This window comes from Geotrypetes seraphini, chromosome 11, assembly GCF_902459505.1.
Source record: "Geotrypetes seraphini chromosome 11, aGeoSer1.1, whole genome shotgun sequence".
Classification (NCBI taxonomy): Eukaryota; Metazoa; Chordata; class Amphibia; order Gymnophiona; family Dermophiidae; genus Geotrypetes; species Geotrypetes seraphini.
In genome coordinates, this window is record NC_047094.1 from 37,272,417 (window position 1) to 37,285,651 (window position 13,235).

The window sequence follows — 13,235 nt, forward strand, 5'->3', positions numbered from 1 at the left end:
AACACTTATGTAGCTCTCAAGTCTTTTGCTTTTCTTATCAAATCAAATAGATAAAACGATACTCTTTGAATCTGTCTGCTAACAGACAATAATGTTTGGAAATACATACATGTCTGTGTCAGCAAGCAGGCTAATTGAAATCTGACAGGATGGGCCTTCAAAACTCATGTGCCTTTCTACTAGAAAGATTAAGAACCTAATCTTCCCTTCTAGTACAAAAGGTATACGAGTCTTGAATCAGCTGGATGTACTAAAGCAGTCCCCTGAGTCTAGGGTGGGACAGAAGAGCCTGCTATGAGCACAGAGGACCCAAAGCAGCTTCTGCTCGTGCTGACACTTCTACTCTAAAAGTTTGTGAAAGTATGAAGAGTGACCCATGTAGCCGCCCTACAGATTTCCTCGAGTGACACTACCTGGGACTCCTCCTCTGCTGCAAGGTCCCTCATGAGAGACATTGTGCTAACGAGAAAAGACCTACAATGAGACCTTTGAACAGTGCAGAGCATACAAGTATTTTCTGCAAAAAATAACACTTCTACAGAAGGAATAATAATAATAATAACTTTATTTTTATATACCGCAATACCACAAGCAGTTCAGAGCAGTTTACAGAAGAGACAGCGATGTTACAAAAAAGACTTTCAAATTACATTAGTATGTTAAGATTAGCATTTGCCTTAGAAGCTTGACAATTATCTGATGATGCAGGAATTTCCATGAAGTACATGGGACACAAGATAGAGACACAATAACATGTACTGCAGGGCGTTGGTGAAGCATATAGCACCCTGAAACTGCTGATAACTACAATCAAGCTGAAACAGAAGGACAGATCAATGGAGGAGGGAGGGGCCCATGCTCAAGGGATCATTGACCTTAGTACTGAGAACACACTGTCATGGGAAACAGAGAAGTCATTTTTGACATCTGATAATTTTCACAATCTAACACCCTAGCCCCGGCCGATCTCCACCTGTACATTTAGGAAACTTCAGGCCTTCAACCTTGGCACTCTCTCCGCTGCTGTTTTGTCTCTCTTCTCTACCACTATGCCACACAAATATATAAACGAGGCCGCCTCCTACTATAACACAACTCTCTCCTCTGTTCTAAATATCTTTGCTTCCCGACTAAACTCTAAAATACGCTACTTATGCTCCTGTGCCAGGTTTGCTGAATGGCTGTGGCTCAATGCTGTACTCATGCTGACTTCATTCATTTCAAAATTCCTCTTGACCCCCTGCCAATCCGCTCTCTCACTTGCCAAACAAGATTACTACACCTGCCTGACTCTCTCAGTTCCAACCCTCTTTACCACACTGAACTACTTACTTAAGGTCCCCCCCATCTCCAACCCCACCACTCCCCCTCCCCGACTATGGCTGAGTACTGCTATGACAAGGTTCACAAAATTAACCTTGAGTCCTCAACTGAATCGCCTCCCCTGCTCTACCCCCCAACCTTTGCCACCTTATCTTCCTTTCCTGAAATTACTGAGGAAACTGCACATTTTCTTTCCTCCTCCAAACTCACTACCTGTTCCTCTGATCCCATCCCCACCCATCTACTTACTATTATCTCTCCTATTGTCATCCCCTTTTATCCCATCCCCACCCATCTACTTACCACTATCTCTCCTATTGTCATCCCCTCCATCTGCTATATCCTCAACCTATCACTCTCCACTGCAATTGTGTCTGACTCAATGTCATTGTTATCAAGTTTCAAGTTTATTTAAATTTCCTATACTGCCTAATCAGAGTTCTCAGAAAACTGCAGGACGCTACCTGCCCTTTCAACTGTCTCTCTCTTCCCCTTCTTATCCAAGCTACTAGAACATGCTGTTCATTGCTGTTGTCTTGACTTTCTTTCATCTCAAGCTATCTTTGACCCGCTTCAATCAGGTTTTTACCCTCTTCATTCTACAGAAACTGGCCTTACAAAAAAAAAAAAAAAAAGAAGTTTCCAATGACCTTCTCCTGGCCAAATTCAAAGGCCTCTACTCTGTCCTCATCCTTCTTGATCTAGCCACAGCTTTGACACAGTAAATCACCACCTACTCATTGATATGCTGTCCTTGTTTGGATTTAAGGGCTCTGTTATCGCATAGCATTCTTCCTATCTTTCCCATCACACTTTTAACGTATACTGTGGTAGATCATTCTCCACAGCCATCCTGCTGTCGGTTGGTGTACCTCAGGGCTCTGTTCTGGGACCACTTTTTTCCATCTACACTTTTTTCCTTGGTGCTCTTAATCTCCTCTCATTGCTTTCAGTATCACCTCCAAGATCTCTCTCTCTACACCTGAAAGCTTGACAAGACATTCAGTTCGGATTTTAACCTGCTTGACTGATATTGCTACCTAGATGTTTTGCTGCCATCTAAAATTAAACATGGCCAAGACTGAGCTCCTAAACCTGTCTCTCCTCTTCCCCCAATATCTATTTCTGTGAGCACTCCCTCATCCTTCCTGTCTCAAAGATTACCCCAAGAATGCGAACCAATGACTCATCTGTTTCCTTCTCTTCACATATCCAAGACTGCCAAAACCTGTTGTTTCTTTTTCTACAATACTGCCAAAAATCAGACCCTTGCTTTCTAAGCGCACTGCCAAGACCCTTATCACCTCTCGCCTAGACTACTGCAACCTACTTCTCACTGGCCTTCCGTTAAATCATCTCTCTCCCTTTCAATCTATTCAGAACTCTGCTACATGCCTCATATTCCGCCAATGTTGCTATGTCCACATTACCTCTCTCTTCAAGTCACTTAATTGACTCCCTATCCATTTCCACATACAGTTCAAAACTCCTTACTGACCTACAAGTGTATTCGCTCTGCAGCTCCTTAGCAACTTTCTCCTCTCCCTACACTCCCCCCCTGGGCACTCCGCTCATCAGGTAAGTCTCTCTTATCTAAACCCTTCTCCTCTATGGCCAACTCCAGACTCTGTCCCTTCTACTTTGCTGCACTGTATGCCTGGAACAAACTGCCTGACTCGGTACATCAAGCTCCATGTCTGGCAGTATTCAAAATCCACACTCAAAGCCCACTTCTTTGAAGATGCTTTCAATTCCAAACTCCAATCCACCTTCTAAGCACCAATATCTGTCTCATCATTCCCTCTGTAATTCCTTACCTGCTAAGCACAAAAATCTGTCTCTAATTCCTCCACTTGAGCACTGTGTACTGATGCGCCTTCTTGCCAAGTTTGTCCGTCTTGATTAGATTGTAAGCTCTTTTGAAAAGGGACTGTCTTCTTCTATGTTTTGATGTACAGTGCTGCGTATGGCTAGTAGCACTACAGAAATGATTAGTAGTAGTATATTCAAATGGGCTTATATTCGAGTATATACAGTACTTGCAAGAAAGGATAGTTGTTAATGTTGAAACCTTGTTGACTGGTGTTATACTGTTCAAGTTTCAAACTTATGCTGGTTTAACCCCATGTTCCACCCATTGGCATGTATGTGCCAAACCAGTTGTGTCTCTTTATAGAAAATAACCGAGAGAGAGAGAGAGCGAGCGAGAGAGATATTATACAAATGATAAAGGAACTAACAGGTTACAACATACCATATTTTCTGACTGAATTTTAGGTTCTCCACTTGTAGATGAAACTTTTGAAACCTGCTCACCTAAAGAAAGAAAAAGAAAGAAGGACTTAAAATATTAATATAATCTGTGGTCAAATTCATTTATAGTGACATTGCATCATTAAATTAGCCAAGGATGCAGGAATGAGTCCTTAATACATGTACTGTTCTATGCCTTATTGGCTTAATTCTATATAAATACGGCAGTATATATACTGTACCTCAAAATTATATTTCAAGAACTATTTATTGCAGATTCCTCAGAAATGCCACCAACCAGCCAATCACTATTTCAACGGCTGTATAATAAACATTTTTATGACATATATATATTTCATCATCAAATTTGCTTTTTTTTTTTTTTTTACACTTTGGACAGAAAATTAAGTTGGGATGGTGCGTGACAAGAGTGAAGAGGGAACTGTTCTTGAGAAAGCCGAGTGGCAAAACATGTTGAATGGGTCTCTTCCCAATGCAGATAAACAAACTTGAAGAACAAAAACAAGCTGACACTGAAATGGCGGCAAAGCTAAGTTATTTAAAATAGTTATATTTTTTGGTATGAAAGTTTTTATAAAGCACAGTATGAGCACTAAGCATTTAAAAAAAAAAAAAAAAGTATAAAAAGCAGATTTGATGATGATACATGTCACAAAAATGTTTATTATACAGCCGTTGAAATAGTGATTGACTGGTTGGTGGCATTTCTGAGAAATCAGCAATAAATAGTTCTTGAAATGTAATTTTGAGGTGTATATATACTGCTGTATTTATATATGCTCGAGACAATTTTGGCAGTAAAAAAGTATATTAGGCTACATTGGATAATTATTGGCTTAATTTACACATTTTTCTCCGATATAAAAGCTAGTGTGTATGTATATATACACACATATACATACACACAAAAAGAAGCTATTTATTTTAAAAATTTATATACCGTATGTTAACTATACGGTTTATAAAGCTTACAATCGTAAAACACAATTGGAGAACAGTATTCATAAAAAATGAAAATGAAAAAACTTCCACAGGAAAGCGCTGCTAACAAACAACTGAGTTTTCAGCATTTTCTTAAAATTCATCCTCCCATCACAATATCGCAAAATTCCAGGCAACGCATTCCAAAGTTTAGCACCTGCCACAGACAGCATCGCTGCACCAATGCAAATGTGAGAGATTTACATCTAACCCTCTAAACTTAGTTTCATACTATTTTCTGATCTCAAACACCTTCTAGGCTGATAAATTTAAAAAATTCCTTGCAATAGAGCAATACACTATATTTATTATTTTTAAAACAATGTGCAAATACCCATCATAAGTTAATACCACTAACACACATACTAATAGGTCAACTCCACAAGTTATAACCCAACATTCATATTAGATATCCAGTATCCATTTGCAATTGTCACTAGTTTTTCCCAATCATATCTCAAGTTGAACTTAATAGTCAATAAATCACATCTTCCAACTCACAAATAATCCCTTCTTGATCAGCCACCATTACTTTCCAGTTAAAAATTCACTCCTCTGACTTCCGGGAGTAATATTAAATAGTGATAATAGCTTCTTTTTTGTGTGTGTGTGTGTATAAAATTGCTTGAAGCAGTTAATTGGATATAGGTAACCCTAAATAGTAATATATTGTGATATAAACATATAAACATCACAACAGATAAAAGCCAAATGACCCATCTAGTCTGCCCATCCTCAGTAACCATTAACTCTTTCTCTCTCTGAGAGATCTTATGTGCCTATCCCAGGCCCTCTTGAATTCACCATCTCTTCTGGGAGACTGTTCCATGCATCTACCACCCTCTCTGTAAAAAAGTTATTTCCCCAGATTACCGTATTTTCGCGGATATAACGCGCGCGTTATACGCGTTTTTACCTACCGCGCATACCCCTCGCGCGTTATATGCCTGAGCGCGGTATACAAAAGTTTTTAAACATAGTTCCCACCCCGCCCGACGCCCGATTCACCCCCCCAGCAGGACCGCTCGCACCCCCACCCCGAACGACCGCTCGCACGCGCTCCCACCCGCACCCGAATCCACGATCGGAGCAAGAGGGAGCCCAAGCCCTCTTGCCCGGCCGACTCCCCGACGTCCGATACATCCCCCCCCGGCAGGACCACTCGCACCCCCACCCCGAAGGACCGCCGACTTCCCGACAATATCGGGCCAGGAGGGAGCCCAAACCCTCCTGGCCACGGCGACCCCCTACCCCCACCCCGCACTACATTACGGGCAGGAGGGATCCCAGGCCCTCCTGCCCTCGACGCAAACCCCCCTCCCTCCAACGACCGCCCCCCCCAAGAACCTCCGACCGCCCCCCCAGCCGACCCGCAACCCCCCTGGCCGACCCCCACGACCCCCCCACCCCCCTTCCCCATACCTTTGGAAGTTGGCCGGACAGACGGGAGCCAAACCCGCCTGTCCGGCAGGCAGCCAACGAAGGAATGAGGCCGGATTGGCCCATCCGTCCTAAAGCTCCGCCTACTGGTGGGGCCTAAGGCGCGTGGGCCAATCAGAATAGGCCCTGGAGCCTTAGGTCCCACCTGGGGGCGCGGCCTGAGACACATGGTCGGGTTTGGCCCATGTGCCTCAGGCCGCGCCCCCAGGTGGGACCTAAGGCTCCAGGGCCTATTCTGATTGGCCCACGCGCCTTAGGCCCCACCAGTAGGCGGAGCTTTAGGACGGATGGGCCAATCCGGCCTCATTCCTTCGTTGGCTGCCTGCCGGACAGGCGGGTTTGGCTCCCGTCTGTCCGGCCAACTACCAAAGGTACGGGGAAGGGGGGTGGGGGGGGTCGCGGGTCGGCTGGGGGGGCGGTCGGAGGTTCTTGGGGGGGGGCGGTCGTTGGGGGGAGGGGGTTTGCGTCGAGGGCAGGAGGGCCTGGGATCCCTCCTGCCCGTAATGTAGTGCGGGGTGGGGTTAGGGGGTCGCCGTGGCCAGGAGGGTTTGGGCTCCCTCCTGGCCCGATATTGTTGGGGAGTCGGCGGTCCTTCGGGGTGAGGGTGCGAGTGGTCCTGCCGGGGGGGGGGGGGATGTATCGGACGTCGGGGGGGGGGGGGCATCAGGCTTTCAGGATGGGGACAGACCTTCAAGGGGGGACAGGACTTCAAGGGGGGACAGTGCACGGAAAGTCAGGGGGGGTGAACGGAGAGTCGGGACAGCGCACGGAAAGTCAGGGCAGTGCACGAAAGTCAGGGGGGGTGAACGGAGAGTCGGGACAGCGCACGGAAAGTCAGGGCAGTGCACGGAAGTCAGGGGGGGTGAACGGAGAGTCGGGACAGCGCACGGAAAGTCAGGGCAGTGCACGGAAGTCAGGGGGGGGGGTGAACGGAGAGTCGGGACAGCGCACGGAAAGTCAGGGCGGGCGAAAGGAGCGTCGGGCATCATGCGCGTTATATGCCTGAGCGCGGTATACAAAAGTTTTTGTACATATCATCGTGATTTCTGCGCGCTATACCCCTGTGCGCGTTTTACACGGGTGCGCGTTATATCCGCGAAAATACGGTACTCTGGAGCCTATCACCTCTTAACTTCATCCTATGTCCTTGCGTTGCAGAGTTTCTTTTCAAATGAAAGACTCGACTCATGCATATTTATATTACGCAGATATTTAAACGTCTCTATCATATCTCCCCTCTCCCGCCTTTCCTCCAAAGTATACAGATCTTTAAGTCTGTTCACGTGCACCTTATCACGAAGACCACACACCATTTTAGTAGCCTTCCTCTGTACCGACGCCATCCTTTTTATATCTTTTTGAAGGTGCGGCCTCCTGGATTGTACACAATATTCTAAATGAGGTCTCACCAGAGTTCTATACAGAGGCATCAATACCTCCTTGCCATACCTCTCCCTATGCAAACTAGCAACCTTCTAGCTTTCGTTGTCATCTTTTCAACCTGTTTGGCCACTTTGGTATGATTGTAAAGTACCACTCTTCCATCGTGCACATTAAGTTCTTCACCCCCTAAACTGTACTGTTCCCTCTGGTTTTTGCAGCCCAAATGCAAAACCTTGCATTTCTTAGCATTAAATTTTAGCTGCTAAATTTCAGACCATTCTTCAAGCTTCACCAGGTCTTTCTTCATGTTATTCACAGTGTCTACTCTATTGCAAGATTTTGGTATCATCTGCAAAGAGGCAATCTTTTTACAGTTCTTGAATGGTTTTCTAAATTTCTACGATCTCGCTCATATCTTGTCAACATGAATGGCACTCTCTGCCCTGGAAGCTGTTATTCAGAATACCGCAGGGATCACCTTCGTCTCCCATTCTTTTCAACATTTATATGACAACCCTGAAACTTTACAAATTATCTCTTCTCAAATCTCTGATGACATCTTTGTTCTCCTTGAAGTTGATTTGAATATTTCCAACCTTTCTGCAAATATAATAGAATGCATAATGAAATTTCAATCTTGGGCCCTCTCTGTGCAAATGAAGTTAAATGAGATCAAAACAAAATTGTTATGGCTTGGTCCAAAGTTAGATCATCTACCTTCATCTATTGTATTGCTGTCAGGGACATATTTGCAGATTTAGTTTTCAAGTAATATTTTGGGCTTTATTATAGATTCTTCACTCTCATTCAATGAATATATCAATTCCCTGGTAAAAAAATAAAAAAATAAATAAATGCTTTTTTAGCTTCACATGCTGAGAAAAGTTAGATCTTGTTTCCATCAACAACATTTTGCTCATCATTTTGCTGTTCTTGTACAAATCGATCATTCTTTCTCGGTTAGACTACTGTAATTCGATTTACCTAAGTCTGACCCAAAAAAGGTCTTCAAAGACTTCAGTTGATCCAAAATACTGCAGCCAATTTAATTTTTGCCAAGTAAATTTGAGCATGTATCTCCACTTTTGTTAAAACTTCACTAGCTTCCAATAATTTCCAGGGTACACTTTAAATGTGCCTGTTTAACATTTAAGATCTTGTATGGCATTTTTCCTTCACTAATCCCTATGTCATGGAACTCTAAAAGATCTGGCACAACCAGAACTATACAAAAACTCAAATGATCTTTTCCCTCACTGCAAAGCATCGCCTTCATTGGCAAATTGTAAACCTCTTTTTTTCTCTATTCTCTACAAATTTCACTGAACATTTTTCCTCCCCTTATGCTTTATTAATTTTATTGTAAACCACGTCGAGTTCCACTTAAGTTTTAGTTTAGTTTAAATCTTACCCGACAACCTTTCAGCAATATCATTTTTAAAAATATTAAAAAGAAGAACCTTGAGGCATAGGGAAGGCCTCCGAGGGAGAAGGCCACAAAGCAGCCTATTTAACTGCCGATGCTGCTGTTTGCAAGGAGGTATATCACTCTCGCTGTGGGAAGGTGGGCAGGGTTCAGATGGGAGGTAGAGATGGAAAGATTCTGCACAGGGGAATAGGTGGGAGGGTCAGTAGGTTCAGTTGCATGGGTGGCAGGGGAGTGCTGCTGCCAGCGAATCCAAGGATGTATTTGGGGAGGGGCTTATATTAAGTCCTACCCCAAAAATCATGCTAGGGCTTATTTTCGGGGTAAGTCTTATTTTTGGTGAAACACAGTATATAACATAATATTGAATACATGAACCATTGAACATATAAACATTTAAGTATATAATGAAGTGGAACTAACTATCCACCTATCTGAGTGCCACCTGCACTAACAGTTTTAGGGTTCTTAAGAATACTCCCCGAATGCAATGAAATAGTGTGTTCCTCTATCCTTGTCCTTATTTGATAAAGGAAAGAAACAAGAAAAATGGATTTCACGGATTGTTTGAGAAAAAAAGAAGGCTAATGAACATCTGAAAGAGTGGATTTCAGGAATGAGGTGCCTATTTACTAGAAAAATTACTACAGTTAAGTATCTAATCTTCCCTTCTAGTGCAATAGACACCTCATTCTTAATTCTTGGGGCGTATCAAAGCATTCTCCGGAATTTAGGGTGGGACAGATGAACCTGCTGAAAGAATGGAGGATCTGAAGGCAGCATCTAATTTGACCACTACATCCACTCTGTAAAATTTTGTGAAAGTATGAGACTGCCATAGCTTCCCGCCCAAGAGGATGCTACTCCCCTAGTGGAATGCAACTTTAAGGTTATTGGGGAGGGGCTTCCCATTCCTGATGAAGGCTGACGAAATGGCCATACGAATAATGGAAGTGTCAAAACTCATACGACACTTCCAAATAATGACGAAGCACTCAGTGAACATCCAGCAATTTCAGGACTTTATCCCTTGCCTTGAATCCTGAGGAAGTGAAGGCAGGCAACCATACTTAACATGAAAATGAGAGACCACTTTTGGTAAGAAAGAAGGTACAATATGCAGAATCATTTTCAACTTAGAAATTCTGAGAAAGGGCTCTCTGCATGAGACAGCCTGCAGTTCCAACACCTGTCGAGCTTCGGTGATCGCCATTAAAAAACCGTGAGGCCCAGGGGGGGAACCAAGATGGCCACATGCTAGCTGGTTTTGAGCAGCACTCCCCCTGAAGCTCCCTTTAATTAACCTCCATTGTTACAATTTTACCTGCTTTTGGGCAATGCCGAAGAGGAGGGGACGAAGCGCTGCTGGAGCCTCGCAGCGCTCCAGGACGACCGCCTTCGGCAATATTGAGGAGCTGGTGAGGAGAATGCAAGGTACGCCGTTGCCATCGGGGAATTCCCAGCAAGACACACACAGTGGAGGCAAGTCTGTGGCGATCTCTATGGGACTAGAGACATCGTTAAGCCCCGATGTTAGAGCACCTCCCCATGCCCTCAGTCCACCAGTTCCCCGCGAGAGGAGACACTACCGGAAGTCGGAGTTTACCTCCTCCTGGAGGCTAAGGAAACCGAGAAGGGGACTGTGTTGCCGGTTTCTTTGCTGGTGCAGGGGAAACTCAGGAGGAAGCGGTTGGAGAGGAACAAGTCCAGCAAGCTGTTCGACAAGACATGCTGCCAGAGGGTGAGCCAATTAAAGTCACATTTCTTTCAAATTGAGAAGCCTCGAGAAGTAACACTAGATTCTTTATGGGATCTTGTGGCTAATTTGGTAAGTTCTATAAACCCACAGCTACAACAGTTGGAAAGGAAATTTAATAACCATGAAACTGAGATTAAAAGCTTAAAGACTGAAATAGAGGACTCCAAAACTATAGTACAGACTGTCCATCAAGAATTAAGTCTAAAAGCAAATTACTGAGACATTAATTAAAGATAATACTAATTTAAGAAGGAAGATGGAGACATTGGAAAACTTTTCTCGAAATAATAATCTTAGACTGATTAATTTCCCTAGGGCTCCAATGGTAGCCCCTAGGGAAATGCTGAAACGTTATATGTTGGAAGTATTGGAGATTCCCGAGGAGTCAGTTCCTCCATTTACACAGGTTTATTACCTTCCAAATAAGACGCAGGATCGACAACAGCAACACGAAATGGGACATGATTCTATGAATATATCAAATCTGTTGGAACTAACTGATAAAGAATTAGTGACCCCAACAACTTTACTTCTGACAGTAGCTCTCGCACCAGATAAAAACTGGTTGTTGAGACTTTTCTTTAAAAATAAAAAAACAGAATTTCTAGGTCTTAAAAATACAGATGTTCCCAGATTTGGCTAAAGATACACAGAAGAGATGTGAATTCCTACTAATGAAACCTGGTGTTATAGCTCTTTTACTTGCGACACCCATGTAAATGTGTAATTAATTATCGATCTCATAAATTTGTTTTCTTTGAGCCATCCCAATTGACAACGTTTCTCTCAACATCACGTCTGGAGAAAGAAGGAACATGAGTGCTCAGTTTAAAGAAAGGGTGCCTTAGTCTCACCCAGCTGGTTTATTGCCTTTGTAAATGTAGTTTTCTTTAATATTCGCCTATAACCATTTTGGTTCCTCCTCTTTTGAGGACTTGAGTTGAAATTCAAGCGTATATTTGATTCCTTGTCATAATGTTAATTTTTACCTTATTTTCTTTATTTCTTGCTGAATTTCCTTTCTGTACAAGTTATGCCCGATTATAATTGAAAAATCAATAAATATATAAATACAATAAAAAACAACAAAAAAACCCCCGTGAGGCCCAATAATGGAGCCTGCTCCAATGGCTCATTCGGAGATTAAGATTACACAATAGAAAGAGGTGTCATACTGGAGGATGAAGGAGCAAAGCCCCCTTCAGAAACTTGGCCACATCTGGATGCACTTAATCTGAAACATGAAAAACTTGATACTTGAACCTTGAGGGAGCCCACTGCCAGACCTCTCTCAAGTTCCTCCTGAATAAATGTTAAGAAAAGAGAAATGTAGACTGACAAGATCTGCATACCACGGACGCCTCAGCCAGTCTGGTGTGACTAAAACTACCAACCCTGAATGAGACATCATTCTTTGCAGGACTCTGCCTATCATGAGCCATAGAGGGAAGACATAAATGAACCCTGCCTTTGGCCATGGTTGCACCATGGTGCCCAAGCCGTTGGTTCCTGGCTCCTGTACCACTTTCTTGTTGGCCACCGCTGCCATCAAATCTGATGCCCCCAATGACTCACAATGCTGCTGAATGCCTTCTGAGATAGAAACACAAACATGACGGCAGATAAAGGCCTAATGGCCCATCCAGTCTGCCTTTCCCCACCATCCAATATATTTTCCCTAAGAGATCCCACACGCCTGTCCAATGCTATCTTGAATTCAGATACAATCAACCACCTACACTGGGAGGCCATTCCATGCATCGACCACTCTTTCTGTAAAGAAGTATTTTCTTATATTACTCTGAGCCTATCACCTCTTACTTAATCCAATGTCCACTCCTTCCGAAATTTTCCTTCATTTGAAAAAGACTCACCTCCTGTGCATTAACGCCATGGAGATATTTAAACATCTCTTATATCTCCTCTCTCCTGTCTTTCCTCTAGAGAATAAATATTAAGTTCTCCAAGTCTGTTCTCATACGATTTATGACAAAGCCCACTAATCAACTTTGTAGCAGCCCTCTGAACCTACTCCATTCTATCTTTTTGAAGATACAGTATATTGCGTGGACGGTTTCATTGACTTGTCTACAAGTACTCCCAAGTCTCTTTCCTGGGGGCTCTCTGAGTATAGCACCGGACATTCTGTATTCGTGCATATGATTTTTGTTACCGACATGCATCACCTTGCACTTATCCAAGTTGAACCTCATTTGCCATTTTGCAACCAATTCCTTGTGTGTGTTTATGTGGTTCTAAGACTGCAGAGGGTCCACAGCCCTATGGAACCATTAGTCGTGCCGAGCCCTGAAAACAAAATAAGCCGCCCTGCTGTGTTAGCTGAGCATTTAGTCACCTGCTGAATCAAGGAAGCGGCTAAGCATTGTGATGCAGCCACAACTGGCTGCGCCACAAGATACGTGGCGCAAAAATGCTCCAAAAGCATCCAATTTGCACAATCTTAGCAAGAATCCACATTAGGGGGAGCCCAAGAACTCCAACCCAACAAGTTTGGAGCCAAAAATTGCAGTTTTGGAGAAACAGGGAGCTTTTGAAAAAAAAGATTGCTAAAAATCCAAGATGGATGCTGCTAAGAAATTCACACCAAAATTGCTATATTTTTCATAGATAGCAAACATTAAAAAATGG

At 43.3% G+C, this 13,235-nt stretch overlaps 1 protein-coding gene across 4 annotated transcripts in view; it reads right to left on the reverse strand.

Annotated features, from left to right (window-relative positions):
* ATF7IP2 (activating transcription factor 7 interacting protein 2) overlaps positions 1–13,235 on the reverse strand; it is a 94,876-nt gene that overhangs the window by 10,088 nt on the left and 71,553 nt on the right. For all 4 annotated transcript variants that reach the window (XM_033963728.1, XM_033963727.1, XM_033963726.1 and 1 more), the window contains one exon: positions 3,578–3,639. In XM_033963728.1, the coding sequence (XP_033819619.1) occupies positions 3,578–3,639 (62 nt within the window). The remainder of the gene's footprint in view (positions 1–3,577; positions 3,640–13,235) is intronic.